This window comes from Etheostoma cragini, chromosome 12, assembly GCF_013103735.1.
Source record: "Etheostoma cragini isolate CJK2018 chromosome 12, CSU_Ecrag_1.0, whole genome shotgun sequence".
Lineage (NCBI taxonomy): Eukaryota > Metazoa > Chordata > Actinopteri > Perciformes > Percidae > Etheostoma > Etheostoma cragini.
In genome coordinates this window covers 14,658,238-14,685,093 of record NC_048418.1, presented here as the reverse complement: position 1 = coordinate 14,685,093, position 26,856 = coordinate 14,658,238, and the positions used below count along the sequence as shown (strand labels likewise).

At 40.9% G+C, this 26,856-nt stretch overlaps 1 protein-coding gene and 1 long non-coding RNA gene across 13 annotated transcripts in view; one reads left to right on the top strand and one right to left on the bottom strand.

The window, feature by feature from the left end:
* LOC117954416 overlaps positions 1-26,856 on the top strand; it is a 305,368-nt gene that overhangs the window by 202,863 nt on the left and 75,649 nt on the right. The window lies entirely within an intron of this gene.
* Positions 3,757-26,856, bottom strand: part of LOC117954404 (adhesion G protein-coupled receptor L2-like) — an 84,856-nt gene continuing 61,756 nt past the window's right edge. For 3 of the 12 annotated variants that reach the window (XM_034888167.1, XM_034888169.1, XM_034888168.1), the window contains 13 exons: positions 24,828-25,011; positions 23,225-23,347; positions 21,892-22,097; positions 21,189-21,362; positions 19,218-19,427; positions 18,475-18,695; positions 17,663-17,729; positions 14,809-14,900; positions 13,391-13,559; positions 12,413-12,541; positions 10,345-10,441; positions 9,186-9,311; positions 3,757-5,775 (listed from right to left, as the gene is read on the bottom strand). In XM_034888167.1, coding sequence (XP_034744058.1) covers positions 4,913-5,775; positions 9,186-9,311; positions 10,345-10,441; positions 12,413-12,541; positions 13,391-13,559; positions 14,809-14,900; positions 17,663-17,729; positions 18,475-18,695; positions 19,218-19,427; positions 21,189-21,362; positions 21,892-22,097; positions 23,225-23,347; positions 24,828-25,011 — 2,661 coding nt within the window. In that variant the 3' untranslated portion in view covers positions 3,757-4,912. Of the gene's footprint in view, positions 5,776-6,375; positions 6,430-9,185; positions 9,312-10,344; positions 10,442-12,412; positions 12,542-13,390; positions 13,560-14,808; positions 14,901-17,662; positions 17,730-18,474; positions 18,696-19,217; positions 19,428-21,188; positions 21,363-21,891; positions 22,098-23,224; positions 23,348-24,827; positions 25,012-26,856 lie in introns of all 12 variants that reach the window. The other 9 variants (XM_034888178.1, XM_034888179.1, XM_034888171.1 and 6 more) reach the window with 7 other exon arrangements.

Here is a 26,856-nt window from a genome sequence, read left to right as displayed (position 1 = left end):
GAATGATCTGTAATTATCACTCTAAAACACCACTGAATAAAACATGCATATTCCATAATAGACTAGTTTCAATCAAGAAAAGATACATCTCTTCTTGATTGATCAAAGATCTTACTGTCCAAGATGTTTTTAACAAAACTGTCTCTCTGAATTGGAATATCAAAAGGTGTTTTGAAGTGGGACATACTGTAAAAATGACCATATTTGATGTTCAAATGTGTTTTTGAAGTCATGTTGGATATGCCTCAGAGGAATTTACTTTCACATTCCCTTTTTTTTCTTCCAATCCTGCATCTTTAAAATTACGATCATAACGTTTTGTCTGAAATGGCCAAAAACTGTGGGACCAATTGCTTAAATAAGGGGAAATTCCTCTCCTAAGCTTCAGACTAATGGCACTGGTATGTTATGTTTGTGTCTCAGGGGAATGCATCGCGATTATTTTAACAGAGACAACCCAACAAAAACACGGACCTCTGGTGAGTGTTTACTGTATAATGGGTGTGACAGGCTACCTTAGCTCCATTCTGAGGTCACTGCTGGTGTTTCCTACGAGGTATGACAGTTTTACAACTACAGGGGCTCAGACTTGGATCGTTTCTGACATCCAGGACTGCTGCTGCTCTCAGTCTGTCGCACAATCTCTCAACTTCTCTTTCTTACACTTTCTCCACTTCTGCCTTTCTATCTGAAACCCTCGCCTTTTTTCCCTTCATTTCCTCGCACGCACACACACACACACACAGGCAATAAATGATATCAAGTCTTTCTCAGCCGGACTCAAAGAGGACTCTTGAGCATATTCTAAGCCTGAAGTCTTAATCCCTCATAATAGGCTTCTTTGTGGAAGTTGAGAAAGAAGTCCATATTTCTTTTTAAACAGCCCTCTGTTGATGTTGGAGCAGGCTAGTTGTGGTGATAGCCTAACAAGCATTCCAGTAAAACAAACTACAAATGCCATAAGGCAAAAACTGTCATTTTTGCTGCGCAGTTAAATTGTAGTTATTGCACGGGGAGATTACGCAACAAAAACACAAAGCTAATTCTAACAGCGCAGCAGGATTTTCAGGGCAACATAGTGTGGTTACTCTGTGCAGCATTTCCTCAACACACATGCTCACACTTTTACATTCATACTATAACACAGACTATAAGTGCTACCCATAATGCGGCACAGCTGTAAAAATGTGAGGTAGAATGATTTTTGCTTTTTTTGCTTGAACTTTAAATACACACTGAGAAACCGAGGCGCTGCAGACCAAGGTGGTGCAGTGTTTGCTGGGACGGTGGCAGCAGAGCAGGAGTAATTCAGATGTTCTTTATCTTCCTGCTACAGAGTAAAAAGTCGAGGAATGTGAGCTGTACATTTACAGAGGCCCTGAGGAAATATAATACTCCCGCATTGTGGCTAAGCTAATGTAATTATGCACAGATCCTGAACTAGCTAAAGAAAAGATAGCCATCTAAGAACATAAACATTGTCTGCAAGAACGCCTTTTCATTTTAATAATACTATTATAATTAGGTATTTTTTTTAAGCAAGTATTAGGTGGAGTTTACAGAATCAAAAAGCTGATTCTGTAAACATTTTCAATCCAGTTATGAGCAAAATTTAAGATAAATCATGTGGAAAAAAAATATGTATAGCTTAGGAGCACACAGACCCTCACACACACACACACACACACACACACGCACACACACACACACACACCACATTCTGGCCGAGGCTCTGTGATCTGATTTTGGATGCAGCATCTTGTTTGATGTCTTTTTGATGATGGACATGAAATAATGTCCAAATCACCAGAGGCTGGAACATCAAACAGATTCAAATGAAAACACGGTAATGTCTTCTCGGACTGCGCCTTATTGCGCCTTCATTCGCCACTGCCCCATGGAAGCTGGGCTTTGACTGAGCACAGATAAAAGATGAGCTGATAAATGAGGCACTTTCATCTCCAACAAACTTCGACAACTTTTTCATTCGCAGTGCAAACACTGCATGGCTAATATGCTGCATCCTAATATAATCACATAATCACAGATGGTTAATCAGCAACCCAATGAAAAGTCAAAGGTGGAGGAGGGAGTATCTTTTGAAGAGGATGAGTAGCCGGATCACAGCAGAATAAGGACAGCACGAGATCTTTGTATCAAGAACCCCTCCAGTTGGGTGAAAGAAGATGATCATCTATATATTGTTTAATTTCAGAAAGTTCTTCAAGATAATATGGTGAAAGAGCTCATACAGAGCACAGGTGACTTAGCGATAATGAACCAATATATATGCATCATGCAAACCCAATCCTTATGCTTGACAAAAGGAGCTAAGCACATTCATTTATCACGATTTTGTCTGTTATGAAAAAACAGATGTGAAGCCGTGTCGATTGTTTATAATAAAGAAGCTTTCACAGACAATGCCTGGTCCATTCCCACTGAAGCGTGAGCGGGTCATCGACTTTGCATTATAGTTGATTTATATCTGAACAGAAGCCAAGTTTCCGTAAAATTTACAGTCCGGTTTAGTGTCTCTCCTGGCTTTTTGGATGGCTCTGTGTAAACCGAGAAGCTGATGCTCAAACAACAAGGCAGACAGCCATAGTGGACTCAGGGTTTTTCCTTGGCCTCTGCGTCAAGTCTCTTGACAGCAAACTGGCACCCAGCTCCAACTAATAAAGTGCACCACCCAGATCCTACAGCGCCTGCATGTACTGTACTGTCTGCTGAATGTGTGTGTGTGTGGTCCGTTGGAGCGGGACACTCCTGGAAAGCCACAGATGAAAGACATATCAAGCGCTAAATCTTCTAAATCTCTGATGTCAGTCTCATCCACTCTGATAATGTGCTTAAAGTTCAGACATGGAATGAGTTAGACACCGATCACAAACGATTAGGGTACATCTTGTTAAACTTGCATAATTACTGTCATAGTGTGTTCGTACACTGGCAGTTAAAAGATGAGGCCAGCGATATTGTATATTTTAGTTACTGTCGATATATCCTCACATGCAAAATATCTGAGCTTACAGTCACAACTTGTGGAACATAAATGTGACATAGGTTTAATTAAGTTAGTATTGTCATAAAACTAACAACAGATGAATCTATCACATGCTGTCAAATTTGGTTTACAGGTGTAACTCCTCATTTCTTAAACCTCATTAACACCAGAAGGAGCAAAAACAAGTGCCTTATGTACAGTACATGAATTTATTGTATTGTGACATTTGTTTTTTCTGTTAATTCATCATCATTCATCAGCTGTAGAGAATATTTCACGTTATTATTGTGTTAAAATCTCAATTTTATTTTTTGTTGCAGTGATGGAAGTTATGAGATATTAAGAGTTGTGCTGTTCACTATTAAATTGCGTGATATATTCCTTCATTATAATAAACATGGGCACTGTAGTTTATTTAGATTTTATCCTGCTGCTGTAAATCTTCACTGGTGCAGCTAAAAATATTACACAACAAAAACACTGTTTATTCCTGTTGGTGTAAAGTTCACGAAAAAACAAGCTGTTGAGTAAAGAAGTGATTTTATTTTATTTTTTAAAATTAAAGTATGTATTGGTGGCCAATTTTCGAAGATCAACGTATTCATTAGGAACGGATAAACACATTGTTAGTTTGGGGCTTTTTATGAGCTTTTGTTGACTCTAACAAAAACATTAATTATCACCATTTCCCCACGTTTAGATCATAGCAGATTTTTATGCAAAATGTGAATAAGCAGCCAGACGTCTGCGAACAAGAAAAAATTTCACATTTATTTGATATCAAACAAGAGTTGAATTAAATATCAGCTGAAGATGGGCTCTTACAAAAGAAATAAAATGAACTAATCAGTGCCGCAAACACGTTTCACACTTTCCAACCATGTTTTTTTTCTGTATAGTACTTCAGTTAATAAATTAATTAGTGTCAAAGGATGAAATATGTCCGCAAAAACTGCAATATTGCATTGACGCGCTCATAAGTCTTTAAACCTGACAATTTCTTTCAAGTAAAATAAATTACACAAGTTTCGAATTCACTCCAAATCTGTGCATGGCCTGGTGTTAAAGAATATACTACTGGCAAAAACTCATCATTCATGAAAGCAAAAGCACTTCACAAGCAGAGACGTGAGCATGATTTCATATGGACTGAAATCTCTCAAAACATTTTTTTCATATTGAAACATACTACAACAAGTCAAGTGTGAGAGGAAGAAGCACATTTCCACCATTTTGATTAACCTTGTCTGAAGAATCGTATTAACATTGAAAGGGCTTAACTACTGAATGGTTGCCGTTTCTTTTCTTCTTTTTTCTTACATTTTTTTTTAAACTTTTTACACTAGTGGTACAGCAAAATATATTTTCTTTAGCTGTTACTTTAACAACAGTTAAATGTGCAATAGAGAAAATATAAGGCCTGAGTCTGAATTAGTGGTTTCTTTACTTTACAGTCTTGACTGTGTAGTGGAGCCACACTAGTTCTTGTTCTGTACTTCATGACTAAAAAGACCCTGGTTCTGCAAAGGCCCCCAAGAATATGTCAGGAGTTTCATAGTTCTTTGCTTGGAGTATTTTTCATCCCTTATTCTTCAGCAGCACAGTACAATAGAAATGCCAGACTTGTCTCTGACACAGCGGCCTGTGTGTTATTCTCTGCACCTTTTTTGTCCAACTGCAGAGATTTCACAGTCCACATTTGTCTGGCCTCGGATGGACGTGTTTTGTGTGTTAATGGGATTTGTGTGCAAAAGTCATTTCTTCAGTCCTTTTCCCACCCAACAACATTTCACTTCCTGTCCCAACAGGAAGAGCATGTGGAGTGTGTAGCCAGACTTGCCAGCTCTCTTGACATCAACTGAAAGTACCCATCTGTTAAAACCTGTGCAAACTAAGAGGGCCCGCTCAGAGGCTTGTAATAAGCTGCATTTGTCCGTCGCTGGGTGCCTCTCCTTCCTGTGCGCAGTCTTCATTGTTGGGTGGGAGGATGCATCCGTCGCTGGTGCCTCGGTTTATGTGGTAGTAGGACAGGGGCGGCGGCGCATCGCCGAGCTCAGGCATGCTTTTATGATATGCGTCCTCGCTCTCGCTTCGTGGTGAGGGGGAGAGCTCTTCCTCCTCCTCGGGGGTGTATGGCGAAGCTGGGGGCGAGGGTGAGTCTCTCAAGTTTGGCATGCTGGTGTAAAGGGAGTCTCTATTATTGTTGGGTGAATGGGAGCCCATGTCCTCCACTGCAGTAACAGTCTCAGAGCCACGGCCGCCCTGCTGCTCCAGGCGCCTGGGGGCCTTCTGGGCGCTGTAGAGCAGGGAGTGAGTCCTCTGGGGCAGGAGGGGGGCCTCCAGCGCCTCCTTGTGGTGGGGGTGCAGGAGCAGCTCCAGGGTGGCGTGGCCTCCTCTTCCACTTCCTCTCTGGGGGGATGAGGCCTCGGTGTGATCAGCCACGATGGCGTCATCCTCGCTGCCGCTCCCACCCCCACCGCTGTCCACTGTCACTCTGGTCTGCGGAGGCAAGGCTCTGTTGGGCTCCCTCGGGGCGTCACAACCTTTGGGGCCGACGCGGGGCCTTAGGTTGTTGTGGACAATCTCAGATATGATCATCTTCTCAAAGGCGGCATCATCCAAGTTGAGGCCGCCTAGGTCACCCGGGGCTCTAACGCCCACAGTCTCATAGTCGTCGTCTCGGAGGGAGTAGCTGTTGTTGAAATTGCCATTGAGGGGGAGGGTGTCCATGGCACTGATGTCCCTGCTGTTGCTCAGAGAGTGCTGTCCTGCAAGGAAAGGCAAAAAGACTGCGTGAGATTATGATTTTTTTCTTTGCCTTTTGTGTAGAACAAAACAGCGTCCACTACACCATCCACATACAACTTGATACTGCTCAGGACACTTCAGTCTTGTACTCTTTGATCTCTGGGTTAATTTTAATTTAAAATACAAAAAGTTTTAAAATTCAAAGGAAACCCCAATCAGCTCCCCACCATGTCCGTCCTCATTATGGCTGAATATCATCAAAGCCAATCTTAGAGATTATCCTGAACAATATTGGAGATATGAGAACAAAAAGATGACTTGAAACTTAAAAAATATAGTACAGCAACACATTATAAAGGAGTTAATGACCAGGTAACAACACAGCAGCATACAAGAAGCAACAAGATAGGATGAGAGTAAAAGAAATAAATTAATACAAGCTGATGAGAAAGTGTTGCGACATTAACAATGGATAAAAAAACATTCCACCTGTTAAAAGAAGGCAAGACAAAAGAGTAATGTCGAACACAGATGGTCAGCCACTACTCTGCACTCGGGCCCCACAAGCACAGCAACAACCCCCACAAAGCACGACAGACAGGCACGGTGCAATGACTCACTTTGCCAACACTCACATCAAGTGTGTCTGCTCAGGCTATCTGGCCTAAGAACAGCTGATGTGCAAAAAAAGTAAAACAGATGCTTTTTTTCAATTGCAGCAGAAACAACAAAATCACTGAAATAAGACCAAAGTGGAAAGCTTGTAACATCCAGCCTGGATTCAGTCAATCCAACTCTTTGTGTCCTTGATATTAAGTATAATTTAGCCCGTGTGATGCATTGTTCAAATTACCGTAGGTGGATGGAGAATGACAGCGAAATTCTGTGTTTAACGGCTGAAGAGAGCTAAAGGACAAAATCAAGGACAACTGAATCCTGGACTCAGCAGGTGAAAGGCTTTAGCAGCAAGCACAGTGTTTTTACAAGAAAAAAAGTCTATAGTAATGAAAATATTTCTTTCTGAATGCCCATTAGTTTTCCCTTTTTAAAGTGTACATCAATTTTATGCCTAACACACACACACACACACACACACACACACACACACACACACAAAAACTGGAGTGTGTGTCCTCTAATTTTGTGCTGCCCGATGTCTAAGCTCAAGCAGCAGGATGACAGTTAAGGGGTCTTGTTTTGATTTGATAGGAGGATTTCATTTACTGGGTACACTGTGAGCCTGTAAGTTAAAGGCTGACACTTAGCAGGGTGAGGGGGATGTTGTCAGTCACAGGCAGAAAAAAAACATGAGGAAACGGTAGTATTTTCGTTTCAAATGAACTTGTCAGAAAACGAATGATAACAACGTAGGAAGAAAGCTCCAGAAACAACATCAAAGTCATTTCTAAAAAGTGTGAAAAGAGCCCAGAGAGCAAAAGGGCAATGAAAAGGGGAGGGGGGGGGAGATTATTAGACACCTCTCTGAATAGACCCTACTTCCTAAATTTGCATTTGTTTATGCGCTGGCTGTGATGTTATTACAGACAGGTACTGTCTACCGGGAGAGGGGGGAAATGATGTGAACAGAATTCAACTGGACGCGGCGACAGCTGCACTCTGGGAACCGTTCCAGCAGAGATTCATCCAAGATGTTCTCCTTACCGATTTTACTGCATCACATGAACATCTGCAGAGCATTACTTAGTATTAATACACTTACAATAGAAGACACGCTCATCCTTTTCCAGCAGCTAAATGTAATGACTATAGCAGGAAAAAGTTTTTAAAAAAAAATCATGTTAAACTTGACTGAGTCTCTCAGTGCTTATTTCATACTTGGTTGGTGATCTTCACACCAGGTTTTGACATTTGTGTGTCAAGCTGTTGCCTGCTATCCTTAAACTAGTTTCCATGTGTTAAATCTTTTTTTCTTTCCTGGTTGTCACTGCTTCCTGTTGCTCCTGTATATAAACACAACTAAGTGCAGTGGCTTGCCTCGGGGGGAGAAGAAGTGTTTCTGTAGGTAAAGGAGGTGTTTATGCTGACATTTCTTATTAAAAGCTAATTTAATCTCACCACTTTTCTTTTATCTTTCTCTGATACTCCAATGTTAACATGTAATTATTACAATGATTAAGCGGGTAAACATGTTAGGGCAATAATGTGTAAGCTGTCTGAGCACACACACTGACTTCTGCATCTGAGTCGCTCGCTTGCTACTGAACTCACAGACAGAAAAAAAGAAGTCTTTGATTTTCTTTGCCGACACTGTTTTGTCCCAACCCTGCTTCATTATCTCGGAGTGTGAAGTGCTCCCATTGTGCTGTAAGCAAGCTCACAACACAAAACAAGACTGTGAAGACTGCAGCGGGTTAAAGCTTTACATTACTGCATATCCTCTTCTTACACACTTTTGCCATACTGCTGTGTTTTTTATAAATTCTCTTTAATCATCAAATGCCTGGGAATATCTGAGGGCTATGACTCTGCCCGCATTGCGTCATGAGCTTGTTTTTTTCTTCTTCTGTGATTGGGTTTACTTTCCTCTGCTAGTGAACTAGGTCACCATAGGCACTGGCGTGATTTAAATGGATCTTATTGGCAGTAAGAAAAAGACAATTTAAACATGTTGTAAAGATATTAAGGGAAATAGCAAAAATTATCCAAACCGACTTGTGAAGCTCATGTTCCAAAAAGAAGAATTCCCATATGACTGCTCAGCAGAAGAGATAATATAGCATTGACATAAGTTTATCTCTGTCTGTGTTTACAAAGGAGAAACTAGCTTAGATAAGACCTAGTTACATGTAGTACACCTAAAAGTGAGAGCTAATGAGAAGATTTAGACCACTTCCATTTCTGTTTACTACAAAGTGATAGCCAGCCGCCGGTTAGCTTAGCACAAATACTGGAAACAGGGGGAACCACCTGGCCACTAAGCACTATGTTAAATCTTGTTAATTTAATCTGTACAAGAAAATGAAGTGTAAAAATGATAATTTGCCATTTTACAGGGGATTATGTGCTGGACTATTTATTGTCCGTGACCAATAATGTCCTTGGTTTTCTGTTAGTTGCCAAGCAACTGCTCAGAGCCAAGTAATAGTCAAGCACATAACCCCCTACGTAAAACAGGGTGTTTTCTGTATTCATTAAACAAGAATATATAACGTGTTAATTATTGGGGTCCTGGCAGACACATTTTCATTTACCTTTGGACAGAGCCAGGCTAGCTGCCTAGTCTTTATGCTAAGCTAAGCTATCTGGCTGTAGCATTGTATTTCACAGACGTGTGTTATTGATAGTCTCATCTTACTCTCCCCAAGAAAGCAAATAAGTGTATTTTCCAAACAGTTCCAAACCTTTACCTTAAAACACACACGCACACACACAAATCAATCAAGAATAAAAGTGGAGGGTGGATGTGCACCTGGGGAGTGAAAGGCCGGTGGAGAGGGGGTGTTGCACACCACTGTTTCTGCCAGCAGGTTGTTATAAGGGTTAGTGTCGTGGGTTCGAAGGAGAGGGTTAGTTAGGAGGTAGTTGCCAGTCATCCCTGAAATAACAGGAAGAGAGAGAGAGGAAACAAAACAGTTGAGGAAAAAGAGCTTGAGGTACTGTAGTTCATGGTCTGTGGTGGTCCACTGGGTTAGCTGTCGACATAAACAAACACTGACATATGCTGTCCAAAATATTACACCGCAAAAGATTTATGACCCATGATCCGCCTGCCTTCTATTATGGACACAAAGCTGCCATAGAAACGTTGGTCAAAGCAAACCAATATCCAAACAGTCAGCTGATGTAACTGACAAACAATATTAGCACGACAAGTGTTGACCAAAGCATAGCAACACAATCAACTCCAGTGTTTACATGAAACAAACTCCATCTAAACAAACTCATCTAGTCGAGACACTAGACAAACCATGTCTAAGTGGCCTACCATGAATAATACAGTTTCCCTATCATCCTGAGCAGGCTTGTGTAAATCTCAAGAATATAATAACTATACTTAGTCATTTGGTTGGAGCCCTGAAAAACTTTGCGCTGGCGTGTTTTTTTGTGGGGTTTTTTTAAGAAAAAAATGAAACTAACTCATAACTACAGCCAAATATGCTCTGGCACAGTCTTCAGCCTGAGATGCTGGGATCACTCCCAAAACCTGCTCTGCCCTCAACCTGACTTTGCTCATCTCCTCTACTTTCATCGTGACAATCACTCTGGGGTAAAAAAGAAATGAGTTAGGGCTTGCTGGGATTTCAGCTCATGTCCTCATAAGCAATATTTTGTTCCATACTAAATAAAACACGACTTCTATCTCTGTTCCTCGCCTTAAACGTGATCCCACCAAGCAGGAAAGTGCAGGAGAAATGCTGTGAACTTTTGTACACAGACATCATTTTTTTATTTTTTTATTGCTTAACACTAAGAGAAATGCAGCATAAAATCGTGTCTTATCTTTCCCAGCTGCCACAGAACCATGTAAGCTGCCTTCATTGAAGTGTTTATTGTGAATTCCGAGCTTCATCACAAATAGAACGCCGTATGTGTCTCTTCTGGTGGCGGCGGAACAAACGGTTGCTTACCCTGGTTGAGGGTGGAGGTGCTGTTTATGTCTCCTGAGATGAAGGAGGACTCCGACTGCTTCCTCACAGTGTCGTTCCACATCCGCCTGATGCGGCTCTGAGTAGAGAGGAGAGCAGCCATTGATCAGGACTCAACATGGTGCCGCTGCTATTCAAGACGTCTGGCCCTGAGGATTGAGTAGCTACGTGGGTTTTGTGACCCTACACTTGTATACAAGAAGATTTAAGATTCAACTAACCCCCTGCTTGATGACATCAACCCGCCATGCTAAGGTGAAACCAAGACCTGCACATGCTACTGGTCCAACCAAGCTTGTAATTTAAGAGATCGGCCCAGAGCAGCTGTTTTTATGTCTTTTTTGGATAGTTTGAGCAGAAGATGGCAACAGCTCTTAAAATAGATCTGACAAAGTCACAATAGAAGAGATTAGAGACTTGTGTAGGGCTGGTACGATAACAGCATCACCACAACACCGCACTCGCAAGATGTTTTGAATTTTTTTTTTTTTGCTAGCGAAATTACAGGCGCGCATTTAGTTATCATTATTGGCTGTCTTCCATCTTATTTTTGAGGGCTTCTAGACAAAAACCTTTCAGTTGCTCGGTGTCTCAATCGCAAGCGTATCAGCCGACTGTCAGCAGCAGCTCCCGGAGCTGAGTGAACAGCGGCTGGCTAACCTGCCTTTGCCTGGCTGACTGACAGCAGAAAATACTCGATCAAATTAGTTTTCATGTTGGCTGCGTGGGAAGAAATCAATAGTGTTTGTATTGATTCATTGATTTTATTTCCCAGCCCACCGTAGCGACTGAGGGGAATCTGCCTGCAGTAAATCAGACTCACAGACAAACTGGAAGTCTTCATCAATAGATTTAGATCTGGTTAATAAGTTCAAATCACTTTAATAGTGGGACTATTGTGTAATTTAAGCAGTTGTCTATGCAGATTATGTTTCACTAAAAGAGACTAAAATATACAGTATGTGAAAGGTACAAAAACAGGCTGCAGGGTGTTGTGTAAATTTAATCAAATGGAAGGGTGAGACAGGCGAATGACGGACATCCAAAAACACTTCTAAAATACGCTCTCATCTTTATCTATGCAGCTGTCTTCGTGCAGGCTCGCGTCTCATGAGCGTAGCCGCAACCTGAAGCGTTTATTTGTACTTCAAATCAAAGAAATCCAACAATATGTGCATAAAATGAGATTTATAACTGATAAAAAAGGCAGTTAATAAATATATTTATTTGCATTTTGTAACCTAGGTGGGGCAGAGTGTGTTATTTTGAGTCTTTACCAAAGGATAAGGCTGACATCCTATACTTCTCTTTCTGTCAACAAATCCTGTGCAAAGACCAAAACCAACATGTGCTGGTTTCTTATTTCTCAATACTCTCCAGCTTCCCCCCGGCTCTCTGTGGCTCTCAGCCACAAGGCCATTTGTTTCTAAAGACAAATCTTTAAAGACGGGTCATGAATATACTCATGCTTAATGTTCACTCATTTTCTAAAACATCTGGGCACCGTGGTTTTTAACAGACATTACTAAAGTAGGAATAAATGTGGCATTTACTGGGGACTATTTTCAGCTGCAAAGTAAAAGACATCTGGTGCTCAAGTGAGTGTTCACACCACCAGTTTTGTGTAAATGGGATTGAATCAAAATAAACTACAGTGAGGATGATAATGAAGATGCTCTATGGCAAAGAAGATGAAGCTACAGTACCGGTATATCAGTTTTTTTTCTCTTTTCTTTTTTTAAACATACTTTATTAATCCCTCAAGGGAAATTGGAGAACAATTTTTTTTCACTTTGTCTTTAGAACACACATTACACAGAGGCTTGAAATACACCCACACATGCTCAGGAACTGTACATGCACAAAAGGAGAGATTTCATAGTGAGGAGGCTGCAGCTATCCATGGACAAGCACCCCGAGCAGTTGGGGGTTTGCTGCCTTTGGCTACACAGACAAACTGCGATTAATAATAATAATAATAACGTCCAAACCTTTTCCCACATCATTTTTCCAATCTAAACCCCTGTATGTCCCAGCGGGGTACACGTACCTGTGTTGCAGATGAGTAGCGGGCCGTGGATCGAGACGTGGCTGTCTTGGCTGCACTGTGGGGGCCCTCAGGCGGCAGCGTGCCGCAGCACTGGGACTGACGGAAACATTTGCTGTACTCTTTGCGGACCTACAGATGAACAAAAGATCAGGACCCACTGAGCACACAGGCAACCCCCCCCCCACCTCCCCCCAAATAAATCTTTATCAAATGTCATCCAGCTGACAGCTGTTTAAATGTCAAAAGGGATAAGTGTGATAACATGTTGAAATGTTGTAAATAGGAAGCACTGTGATGTTACTTTTGCTAAGTAAAAATTTATAAAATGTTATGAAATGCGTCATGTAAAATTTCAAACTGTTGCAGTATAAATATTTACAGATCCACACCCGCAGTGCAAGGATTAGATAAATATGGAAAGAAATAGGAAATTCTTGGCAGTGAGATTTTAGAATTTTATGATAGTAGGGCTGCAACTAATGATGGTTTTCATGGTCAATTAATGTACAGACTATTTTGTCTTTCACTATTTCTTCGAATCGATTGTTTTGTCTGAAAAATGTCATAATAGAAAAAAGATCCTTAGCCAAGGGTGATGTGAATTCTTCAAATGTCTTGTTTTGTTAATCCAAAAAGTCTAAAACCACAAAACCCCAAATTTACAACAAGGCAAAGAAATGCAGAAAGTGTGAGGCTTTAATGATTAATTTATATATGAAAAAAGCTTTTGGATAATTTTTCTATCTGTTTACTAATTGATTTATCAGACCCATTTGACTGTAGATTAATTGTTTTAAATAATTTATTAATTGTTAAATCGATTAAATTTGAGAAAATTATATATTTCTCATGTGTGTGACATTTAAGAAGCTGGAAGAAGCAATTTTTTTATCATTTTGCTTAATAAACAACTTGTTGATTAATTCTTCATTTAAAATCTGTTGTTCAATTAAACAACTCATAAGGACAAAATCTTACCTTTTTCTGGAGGAGGCAGTGGAAGATGAAGATGAACATGCCTTGCAGAGTGTTGAAGATGGTGAAGAGGTAAGCCATAACAATGGACGATTCATTGAGGAAGAACAAGCCGAAGGACCATGTGAGCCCCATGAGACAAAGTAGGGCAAACGCTCCCAACACCCACGACCTGCAAAAGATAAAGAAGAAGTATTAACTATTGAAACTAACAAAGTTGCAGTCGATTTTCTCTTTGCGTGGTTTGATGTTTCTATGCTCCAGGACAGCAGCTTGTTAAAAAATATATTTTGGTTTTAGGATGAATGTGCATTCTGTATTTGACACTGAGTCAAAAAATATTTCCTTGGTCTTCCTTGGAGTGGTTGGCTAAAGAGACTGCAAACACAGCAGGTTTTTCCTCGGAGGCTTCCAGGAAAGCCTAGAGGAAATAAGATAACTTCACGGTCAGTTTCAATGACGATGGCTATTCTTTACTGGTATCACAAGAGAGAAGTGAGCCACGGTGAGGAGGGAAGAGATGGGACAACAGCTTGTCCCTAAGAGGATCAACAGAAAAATGGGACTGATGGCTTATTAGACTTTTTAAACAAGTATCTATATACTTTTTCCTTATTAAACAGACAAAGAGCAAGTAATTATTTCAACTTTTTTTCACAAGTTGCCATTTCACACAGAAACTAAATGCATAGAGGATTTGAGATAGACTCCCATTTACGACAGTTTATTCGTTTTTTTTTCCTTATTTGGAAATCCAGCATCCACAAATGTGGTCTTTCTGTGTGCTGAAAAACAAAAACCAGAAAGCCAATTCAATGCCTTGTTTTGCACCAGAATCAGATTGTCTGCCTAAAAAACCACATAAGATATGTTATCCTGCCCCCAAACACATTGTTGAATAAGAATCCAGGCACAGAAATGGAGACAGGACCTGTCTTTTTAGTGAGCAAACGCAGCCCACTTGAAGCGGAAAGATGAGGGAGGGGGCTTTTTTTCCGTTTTTACCATCTTAAAATCTACGAGGCATGCGGTTGTAGCAGTCTTCCAAGGAAGCCCGTAAACTACACTAGTATAGGAGCAAAAACATACCAAAAGGTCAGAAATGCAGCTGTGAAGGAATTTAAAAAAAGGCAATACAACCCTGCGTAGTGCAAATAGTGAAATCATAAAATGAACTAAAAAGGCACCCTCTATACGAAGAGAAATAAACTGTAAAAGGGATAAATATTGGTCCTGTCGGGGATAGGAGAAGAAGGAATCAAATAAACGTGTTGGTCAGATATGGATTTTACAATTCCAGGAGGGTAGCAAAAGCTGTAATGGTGCATATTACCCCCACCCCCTATTAAACACACCCACACTGTCTCAGAGTAAGCAAACCACAGTGCTGCCATCTGATCGCCTAGAGTGACACCCCTCACCTGATACCCCCCAGCCTGGATGAGTCGGGTTTCATGGAGGTGGAGTGCTTCACCATCTTGAACATCGTCACCACCAGGAAGATGACATTGACCTGTCAAAACAGAAGCATATCAGGGTTAACAGACTGCACTTAGAAAGGCATCCAATTCCTGATGCTGACAGCGGGTGGAGGTAGTACTCCGATTCTTTACTTTAGTAAAATTACTAAAACAGCACTGAATAATTACTCTCTTACAAGTAAAGATCCAGGATTGGAATGCAAAAGTATAAAGAGAAATTAAGTAAAACCCAATGTAGAAAACTGTCTCATGTGTTTGTCATACAATTGTATATTGTATCATTACATAATTATCACTCATTCATTGATGGGTAAGCAACATTTTGTGTAGTTGGGTGAGGCAGAGCTCATTTTGAATCATTTTATTTATGCTCATTTTCAGATTCATAAGTTTCTATTTACCGTTTACTGTTCAAACATCACATTTTTTTTTCTCATACAGTCTGTCTTCACATAAACGTGTCTGTCAGAAATACTTTGTTTTAGCGTATGTCAATTGAAGACACTTCCGAAAAGCTCAGTCTCCCCCAAACCTCAAACGTGTATGTATTTTTAAATTATTTATTAAAATAATTAAAAGGAAAAACAGCAAGTATTCACATTTGAGAATCAGTTAACATGAAATGTCTGGAATCTCTGCATTAAAAATGCCTTAAACTATAAAGAAATCTGTCAATAAACTAATCAATTAATCGATTCATTGACTAATCAATTAAGCTGTTTTGATTATTATAATAACAAACAATCATATTCTATAAGCTATTCATGTGTTCTCAATTTGAAAGCAGCCAAATAATCTTAATGAAGTAATATGTACAATATTTCCCCTCTGAAATGTAGTAGTACCTAAGTACAGCACTTGTGTTAATGTACTGGGTTACATTCCACTACTTGTTGCTACCACCTGTGGTTATGTTTTATTGACTAAAAATATTGATTAATCTACAGGCTCTACAGTGAGAATTAACACCAGCATACCTTTACCGGGAGGAATATAAAAATGTATCACCTCGGTGCAGAGCTTACAATAACACCGACTTCCAAAAAGAGAAAAACAACAGAGGTTAACTATTTGGTCTACTTCACAAAGCTTTGGCCTTCACCGTTAGATGCATTGAAAGTTTCTTGTTCTGTCTGACATTCCAGTCTATCCCTAAGTTCAAATCCTCATAGTGTACTGTACAAGATGGAGGCCAAACAGACCTGATGTACTGCGGAACAAAGCCCCAGAAAATACAGAAAGAAAAGAACAGAGTTCAGTGCCATATTAGAAACTATTTTTACTGAACCCAGGAAACACATTTAAGTGATTCAAGCCGTACAGTACACCCAGAGAGGTTTACATTCTTTCAGGATGTCTCTTTTAAGCACCAGAGGCCAGGGCCTGTCGCCACAGAGGGAAAGGGAAGAGATTGCTTCAGTTTGCCCTGATACCATATTAGACCTTTGAAATAAAAAACAAGTATGTCCGGATGTTTATGTTATCAAAAAAGATTCTATCCTGGATCTGCTTTGAGAATGCATTTTGAAAGCGTGGCCAATCGACTGTACATGAAGGCAAATATACAACAAAAGTATGAGTTGGCAAGAAAACAAAGCGTAAAGATCTCCATATAGTCTCAGTTGATCAAATATTTCATTGTAAATTCTTAAGCAAAAGGATCCTGATTATTTCCCCATATGGATGCATTTTGAAACACTGCAAGGCAACAGAAAAAAATGGTCTTTTAATGGAAACAAATAGAGTGTGAGTGGAAAGCAGATGGAAACCAACAACGGCAGGGGGGGAAAGATGGAAGAAAAAGGAGTGGTTAAGAAGACAGAAAGAGGCTTTTAGATCACAGCTTAGAGTAATGCCGAGTTTTGTTTGTCTCTCAGCCACTTGGGCCGTTTTACGTCCGCATGAGTCGAGTGGCTGGAAATGCATTTAACGCAGCCGCAAGTGATGACACAGATCCAATGAGACAGACGGACGGACAGGCAGGGAGGCACTCCGCAGAAAACTGAGGCAAGCTAGATATGGACTCCCACCTCATGCCCGGTCTCCGAGGGGCCGTCCTCCACAATATTAAGGTCTCTTACTTCTCTGCCAAATACAGCACAAAAAAACAGTGCTGCCGACGCAGCGTTTATCCCAGTTTCTGCATGTATTTACAGTCTGTGGACAGATTTACATGTGTGTTGCCATATACGCCTATATGGATACGCAGTAAGTGTTTTTTCAGGGCTGTGTGCATGCATTCCTGTATGCATCTATGTGTTGTGAGTGTGCATGGAGAACACCCAGTGAACCACATGAAATATTAAAAGGTGAAGATGGAGATGTCCATGTGCTGGGATTGGCCGGGGACGTGTCATGATCCTCAACAGGGCTATGAGCTGTGGTAATGGTTGTCTGGCGCACCCTCATTACTTCATGTTCAGCCCCCCCCCCACACACACACACCATCACCCTTGTTTTTCCACTGAGCAAATGACCTTCATGCCTGAGACAATTTCTCCTCCTGATTGCGAGAGGGGAGTATTCTCTAGATGTGCAGAAAGGACCAAAACAGCTTTAAGCTGTGTCTGTGCACCAATTCTGATTTCAGAGGATTTCATAGCTGAGTGGACACTGATGTCCTCGTGTCAGCTATAATGGGACCACTTTCCTTTCATGCAAATTGATCTTAGAAAGCAGAGCTAAGAGGGTGCCAGTTCAGAGTGAGAGAAAATCCATGAACTGTTTTCTATAAAGATTTTCTTTGAAGAAAAAAAAACGTGTTATCACACGCGTGCACAACATTACAACTTACCACAATTATGACGGTTACAGGTCCTATGAAGCTCCAGATGAAATGGTTATCAACCCTCAGCCAGCACCTACAGGGTGCAGAAGATGATATTCAGTTCATTAAATCATCTCATTGCCAAAACAAAGTTGTGTCACATCGATTAGGGCCCGGCCGAGCTGGCTGGATGATAATACGCCTCAGCAACAGAATAGAGACTCCTCTGACCACAGAGAAGAAAACCCGGCCATGAGGGAGCGCTGGCCCTGTGCCATGAGAAGCTGCAGTCTAAAAGGCAGCGGTTATTGGACTCATGACTTCACAGTCTACAAATGTAGGATGTCTGACTTTGTATACCTTAGATTCTGAACAGTAAACAAAGTATTGTAGACAGTATAAGAATGAATTGCATCTCAGTCTGTGTTTATCACCAGGAAACAGAAATGAAGTAAAGACTACAGCAATAAAATGGAGTTTGAATAAAGCATTGTCTTAAATTCCATAAATTAGAGGACTGCAGTTTTACAAAGCATAAGGCTTGCTGCTTGGATGAAGACCAGCAGATAACTGCATGAACTTTGAACTGACAAGGGCGGCAATTATCCACATGCAAAGAATAAAAACCCAGCAGGCCAGTGGAGCTAGCCAGCACATTCACTAATGATGCAGCAATGCTCACTACCTCTTGAAATTTCAGTGACAGGGTTTAAATTAACTACTCTTTGTGATATTACTATCATTAGGACATACATCCATGCTGATGGGGAGAAGGGATGACTAATGTTCCTAGTTTTTATCCCACAAAAGAAGAATCTCTACAACGATGTCACACTTACGCCCGCTGTGTGCCGTAGCTTCTGTAGTCGATGGCTGCTGAGATGCCCACAACCACTACCGGAACGAGGTACCCGGAAACGTAGTAATACTTCCTGCGTGAGAACTCGCTCTCGAATACCTCAACCAGCATGAGGTACAGCTGCACGCCCTCCAGACACATCCAGGCAAACGCAGCCAGGAAGCAGAAGTGGAGAGCGCCGGCGATGATGGAGCACACCAGCTGACAGGAACACACATGCAGACGGTATTATTACCATGCATATAGTTTGTTTAATTTCTATTATTAATAATAAGAATAATATTATTATCATTAGGTGGACAGAAACACTGTTTCAAATGTGTCTGCTGGATGAGTAAAAAGGCATCTGCATTTACGATAGTCATAACACCTTTAATAGGTGATAAAATGCATTTCTTTAAACATATTTATTGCATCGTTGATTTCGCCAACAACTCAGAAATGAGATTACAGTATATGTGAAAATGCACATATGTTTAAAAAAAAGTCATCCTGAGTGAATCTTTCACTGAGTCAGCATGATACCCTTTAAGTGTTACAACAAGCACATACGGAATATTCCTTTAGGTATTTTAATCTAATTTGGATTTTTTGCTAAATGTGCTGCCAGTTAAAAGAATATTCAAGAACACATTGAAGTATTTAAAGGTTAACCACAGCAGATGAGGCTATCCATCAGCAGTATAAAGGTTATAACTGTCTGCAGTACAATTTCCATGGTACCTTTGCTTCTGTCATGTTGATGCCCACGAGGTAGACAAGCTCGCCGATGAAGAGGTTGAGGCAGAGGTTTTTGTGAATGGTATTGCGGTCGCTTTGCAAACCTCTGAAGAAGCAGAAGGTGAAGAGGCTGATGGCCAGGCAGACGAGGGACACGGCAATACCCATCCGTGTGATAACGGTGAGAAGAAGGTCGTAGACGCTCCCCTCCCCCTACAGAGAAACAGACATAGTCTTAAATAGCCACATTCCTGTATGGACAATAAAGCAAAATATAGTCAGAATGTGACCATTCCTCCTGTTCATAGTGGGCATTTAAGAAAAATCCCACCCTAAGGCACTTTCAATGGAAGAAATGCGGGACAAAAATGTGAGACGTATGAATATTTATACAATATTCTGGTCTTTTTGGCACAAAATACCTCTTTGTGTTTCACAGTGTTTCCCTGTTGAGCTGAAGTGGAAGGAGGAAAATATCCACTTGACTTGACTAACTCAGAGTGTTTAAAGGTCCCATGTCATGGTGCTTTTTGGATGCTTTTAAATAGGCCTTAGTGGTCACCTAACTTACCATATCTGAATTATCTTTCGTAAAATTCAGCCTTGGTGCAGAATTTCAGCCATTATTGCCAATCCCACAATTATATTTCCTTAGTATGTGCCATTCCTGTGTCTGTAGCTTTTGAGGAGGAGAGAGGGGGGGGGCAAGGTGGAGTCTGGGGATATGGCCTTGACCAACTCTTGTTTGAAAGCCATGATTTCTCTCTCTCATGGGCGGGCCAAATTCTCTGGGTGGGCAAAGCAGAGAAAGGGGAGGTAACTTTGCCCCTTATACCTCATAAAGAGTAAGATTCCAGATCAGCCCATCTGAGCTTTCATTTTCTCAAAGGCAGAGCAAGCCACCCAGGGCTCAATTTACACCAATCGCCATTTCTAGCCACTGGGGGACCATAGGCAGGCTGGGGGAACGCATATTAATATTTAAAAACCTCATAAAGTGAAATTTTGATGCCATGGGACCTTTAAGCCTCATATTAGCTTCAGGGAACCTATCCTTTAACGTGATTGTACCTGATGAGATTTGGCACTGAAACCGAACATGCTTAGATCACATTATGGGGCCCATGCGGCAGAAAGCGACATCAGCTTAAAAATCTGCCACAACGTACTGAAATCATGTGATGTGGGTTCCCTTTTTTGAGGTCATATCACTCTGTTTCCAAAGTTCTAAAACTGAGCGTGTTTCAAGATGGGCACCAGGCAAATGTGAAAATAACAGACTTGACCATACAAAATATCATTTAAGGACATTTTGGACTGAAGGCAATTTCTCCTGTGATATTTGTAATTTTATTAAGGGCAGGAGTTGTAGTTGAGGTGATGTGCAAGAATTGGTGTGAGGCTAAGCCTAGCCCCGGGGTTCTGGTTTCAAGTTGTGGTTAAGGTTGAGGTTAAGACAGATGACAGGGACAGAGTTCATGAAATGGGACATAGTATTAAACAAACCACAAACTTATCCTCCACATTTATTACTGGCTAGGTCCCCGCTACACATGCTATTTATCATGTAATTGGATTGTAATTGCATTTTGCGACCAAATGGATCCTACACCACTTCAAGAGGGGTGGAAACACAAGTTAAAGCTGAGGGTAGACTGTTTCCCATAATTCTCGGGGACATACGCATGAAGGAATATTAGACACGGACCATAGGTAAAATATAATTACCTCAGATGATGGTACAGCACTTTCTATCCTGATCCACAATCTCGCTCTTTTAAAGTGACAGCCCTCACCCATTTTCTCCACCTCCTCCCCCACCCTCACCTTCTCTTCCAGCAATAATCTAATTTTCTCCACTGAAATGGCATTCTTGTTCTTGCCGTGAGTGCACAAATCTGTCAGCAAGACGGAAGAACAGGTAACTGAGACACAAAAATAGCTTGTGCAAACCACAAGGAGTGGGTCACCTACCACATTTCCCTGATGAGCCATGAGGATGGCGAAGTTGGTCAAGTGACTGCAGGAGCAAGTGGTGTGGCTCTTGTTGGTTTCCAACAGTTTACAGCCCTGAGTGGACCAATATCCCATCATGCTCCGCTCTGAGTAATTCCAGAAGGAACAGTTGGGATTGTAGTAGTGCTCCTTCTACAAAAACACATATGCACAGAGATAAAGACGCTTATATATACTGTTTATGTATATATACATATAAAACATGTGCAGCTAAATCCTTAATTGTACACAAACACACGTCGTATATTTCTTATCTCTAAGTGCAAGAAACAGGATGTCAATGTACCTGATGTGTAGACTGTGCATATGTGTCCTTTACCAGTTAGTATATGTGCAAGTAAAGTTGCTTGACTACAGGATGGAGATCCAAATAAAGAAATAAAACAGATCTTAAGATGTTGAAATGTGTGAAGGGTTACTATGGCAGTTTCCAAGCACAGAAAAAGCTCAACTTGCTTCTCTAAATCTAGTAGTTTCAACACCACCTATGACACACCGGGAATATATAGATGCCATCTCTTTACTCCAACAGTTTTACTACAACAATGATCCATCAAAGTGCTGCAATTGCTCTTCTCTACAAAAGTGTGTGCAGCTGTTTCAGTATTTTAACAGCCCGGCTCTACAGTGTGGTCTGGGTGAATCTCAGGAGGAGTCTTACATCCAGGTGCTCCAGTGTGAAGATCACAGGGTCGGCCACAAACACACGGCTGGACTCCTTGGTGATAGAAGCTGACAGGATGTGCGAGTTGACTGTGAGAGAGAGGTTGCGTTTGTTTATATCCCCCATTCCCCTCAGTGTGGCATTCTCGGTGCTGAGGAACTGACCCAGGTGTTTGTAGAGCACAAATACCAGCTTGGCCACACCTGCAACCGGCAATAAGACAATCATCAGACATACTGAAGAAGCATGAACAAGTGCATAACAAACAATCTATTTTGTGAAAATTAAGATATTTATTCAATGTATGAATGCACAAACCCTAAAGGAACAGGTCCTTACAATGAGAACAATGCTCACAGACTTCTTGAGTTAGATAAAAGGTTACTACCAGTTTCCTATATTTTTTAAACTTTAGAATTAGCGTATAACTCATATGTATTTTCCCAAGATTATCCTTTAATGAACTAATTACAGACGTAAAAGCTGTTTTTTTAACCAAAGGACACAGGGGCAGCATTGAGCCCATTATGAATTTGCAGTCCTGGATATAGCTGCCTTGCTACCATTTTTTTCTCCGTAGCCAAGTGTTCATCCCAATTATGTATTACTCTGGAACCTTTCAGTTAACTATTGGGACATTATCAACAGCATAGACCCAAAGGCCTCTGAATAGACCTACAACCAATCAGAGCAATGACAAAGCACTGAGTGACGCATGGAAGTTGGGGCGGTGCTTGGTACGTTTTAAAGCAAAAAAAAAAAATATGGCGGCCGGATTGCAAACTTTTTTCGGATTAAGGGTAAACACTACATTTAAATGGGTTTCTGAAAACATTTAAGGCATAAATATGCAATACAACAACATAATCCTGATTCTGATTTGATCAGAACTGCCTAGTTGGAGTTTTGTGAGCCTGGTGCATGGCCAGTTACATTTGGCAACTTTGTTCTGCGTTTTTAGATTTCCTTTTGTGTACAGAATCTGCAAACAAAATACATCATGTAAATTAGCATAATATTTTAACTTCTGACAGAGGAAGGTTAGTTGTTTTCCCCTGCTTTCAGTCTTTAAACTAAGCTAATCACCCCGCGCGTTTGGTTGTAATATTAAGGTCATTTAACTCTCATTAAGAAAGCGAACAGGTGTGTTTCCCAAACTTCTCCGTTAGAAATATCTGATGTGAAAGCCCTCACCTTCATTGCACAAAAAACAACTAACTAAACACTTTTAACCTCACAAGTCAATTGTTGATACAACCCAAAAAGAAAAAGAAAAGCTAAAAAATTAACCAGGATTAAATGTTTTTTGTAGCAACTATGTTTTTCTCACCATTTTTGCTGTTGACTTTGACCGTGTTGGCGGAAAGCTGAAGAGACGCTGCACCCTTGCTTGTCTGGGGAAACCTGAAGTCTTGCACTTGACCGTCGGTGCTCAACACGTACACATCCAACACTGAGCAATGAGAGGAGCGAGAGAGAGATAGAAATAGAGAGCCGATTACACATTGGCGGTACATAGTATTTAATAGTGCTCTAACGCTAAGGCCCAGCAGGGTATGTGTTAAGACCTGAGGTTCATTTTACCAGAAACAGAATCTAATCTCATTGGCAAGGCCCCATAGAGTGCTATGTACTTAAATATAAACATGTCACTAAGCTGTTGGTTAGCATTATGAAAGCCTCATAGGCAAGAGCAAAAGAAGAAATAACAACAAGGGCGGTGACAGAAGATTAGCAAATGCAAGCATGCAGCCTTCTGCAGCATGAATGTCAAAAATTCATAGGATCAAAAATATCATTGAGCTTTTACTTTTTCTCTCCCTTGTGGGTTCAGATAACTCTGGGCTCGACGAGCAAATCTCTGAAAATCTTTCAAATTCCAGCAGCCCCTCACGCCGGTTTGCCAGCTGCCGGGTGGTGCTCCCTTTGATGTGTGAAATTACTGAAGGGTCAGGAGGACACACTCCCTCCCGTCAGAAACGGCCTCACTTCCTCAGATAGATGGCTTCTGACAGACGGAGATGAGGAATTGTTCCTCCTGTCTAGTTTCAAGCTCTCTCTTTGCTCTTCCTGCTCATTCCCTCGTCTTGGCCTTGGTGCTCGCCTGGAGGTGCCGTTTTGGCTTTGACGTACGGCTATATAGAAGCAACAATCACTTTTACATTTTTTCCAACTCTTCAAGGGAGGTCCGGTTCTATGTTTCTTCATATGGCTGTTTTCATGTTTCTCCGCTGAAATATTATCTCTAATGCACAGATAAGCGAGAGTTTGAAAAGCTCATAACAACTGCCTCAATGCAGTGATTAAGTAGCCAATATACAGCCTATTATACAATGTAATAATCAGTTCTTTTGGTAGAGACGGAGCAACTAGTCCTTATCAGCTTAGTTAACTACCACTTAATGGGAAAGGCTTGCAGTGAACAGATAGAGTGCTGTATGAATGGAACAATGCCATTCAATTGATTTCTTTGTTTTCCCCCAGAGGTCTAGACAGTTCATCTTGAAGCACATATTCAAATAGGTGACTTTACTATGCAAGAAAAAGATTAAAAACCAATGAGGTATAAGACAAAAAGGGTGAGTAGGAGACCATAACGTAGCAACAAAGAGCTATGAGTAGAAATATGACTGAATGACAATTAATCTTGCTAATAACTGCATGTGAGAATACGTATTTGTGGACCTATTTGCTTTTTTTTTATACATCTTTTATTGTGACATCAGCTAGATGTGGCCATTTCTGAACTCATATTGTTCTTGGGGAATAGCTGAAAAAGAATTACCCTGAAGACAAATGTACCAGTTTGAAACTATTTTACTGAGATATGGTGCACAGACAAAAAAAAAAAAACCATCAGCATTACGCATTGTCACTGATAGATGTGTACCTGTAGTTTTGGTTTGTTTTATAGTTATTGGAAAGAAACTTACTGATATTCTCTGCGGGCACTTTTACGATCGCCGGCTCGATAAGGTTTTCTGCAAGAACAAACGCCCCTTCCTCCAGGGTATCCAGTAGCATTGTTGCGGCATGCGTTTGTTCCGTGGAATTCATGTCTTTCCATGATTTCAGAGCTTCTGGCCTCAGGAGGTTGTCAACAGTGTCCACAATTGCCTGTATCCATGGAGACAAGTAAAATGTCAGCTTGCCGTTTCCTCCCATCATAACTTCAGTTTAATAACAAAAAGCAGGGACGAGGCAGCAAATGATAAAAAGGGCATGCATGACCAACAGTGACAGCAGCAACAACGACTTACACTGGAATATCAAGATCACTCTATCCAAAGAAACGAAGGTTCAAGAAAGTCAAAGGTAACTAAAATAATAATGCTGATAAAAAATGCATTATGTATCGTTTAATATTCTGTTTACGAAAAATAAGCCAAATCAAGGGAAGTCTCTTTTGGACCAATTTTCTTTTTTGAATTATGTAAAAATGCTTCAGGGGAAGAGGAAATAGAAACCAAATGTTTTTTTTTACATTCACTGGATTAAACTGTATACAATGGTGCTTTCTCAATTCCTGGTTTTGATTTTCCAAGAGAACAATTACCCCCATAAACAATAGTATTATTTTCCTAACATGATCTGCCCACAATGCCCTTGGACACTATTCTCCTGGAGGAAAGTGGGCATTATCATGAAATCCATGTCCAGAGTGGCAGTCTGAGGCAAGATGGGGGAACGCTTCTGCTTGTTTTCAACGGCGATCCTTTCATTTCCTGCTTTCTGATAAGCAGTAAGTAAGCAAAACATTCCACAAAACCAGCAAAAGTATCATATGTTGATAAAACAAGAGTTTCCTTTGACCCTGGAAGAGTTCACGACTCCTGCCTGACACAACAAGCACAATGTCGACATCTGTAAGATTCGGAATTTAGCTCAACCCTTGGTGTGGTAAATCAGAGTGACAATTTAACCATAGCTGCCATTAACCACAGCAATGCCCACCACAACAACGATAATTAACCACAACAAGCCCTTGCTCACTGTATCAATTAGCAACAGCTGTGATTATCCAAAACACTAATTGACTACAGACAGGATTATCCGTGCGCCTGGAATAACAAGAAAGGGGATCAACCAAAGTTTGCAACAATATATGATTAACCGCAACGTTTAACCAATGAGCTCATATTAACCACAGCGATGATGACTGTATCCAGACACAGGGCTCTCAGCGTGTCTTTATATCTCGGCCCGAGCACAGAAATCAATCTCTGTGGCTCTGACCTTGCAGGCAACTGGAAGCCTGTGAGCTGTGACTATGATGGCTATGACTAAGTCTCTCTCTCTCTCTCTCTCTCCCTCTCTTTCTCTCTCTGCAGGACGGAGAGGAGTGGCCATTAAAGGGTTGTAACCATTACAACCAGACAGACACTAAAAGGTCTTCCAACCCCCCAGTGAGCCATCCTCAAAAGGACCCATTAATCCAAAAGGAGAATAAAAGGTCGTCTGTCTTTAATTTGTGTAGCACAGAAAAAATCTGTGTTCGTACTGAATCCTCCTTAATTCTCGCCTGCGAGGAGGTCACTTTACAAATCACAGGGGTGCTACTACAGGCGGCCCCATAGCTTACTTTAGCTAAAGAAATGAAATGAGCTTGGCAAACAAGTTCCAAGAGCAACAGCAGATCTCAAGTCACATCTAGATTATCTAAAGCTTGAAATCATCACTGAAAAGTTATTATGAATGTTTTCCCCAACAACGCCAAAATAAATAAAGTGCCTACCACAGCTTTAATGTAGACAGAGCAGTGAACAAAATCCTGATGTTTGATAGATGGCAGGTGTAATGTTTACCTTGTTCACCATCTTAGTGTGGCTTGTTAGCATGCTAACTTTTGCTAATTAGCACTTAACACAAGGTACAGCTGAGGCATAGACATACACTCACCGGCCACTTTATTAGGTACCCCATGCTAGTAACGGGTTGGACCCCCTTTTGCCTTCAGAACTG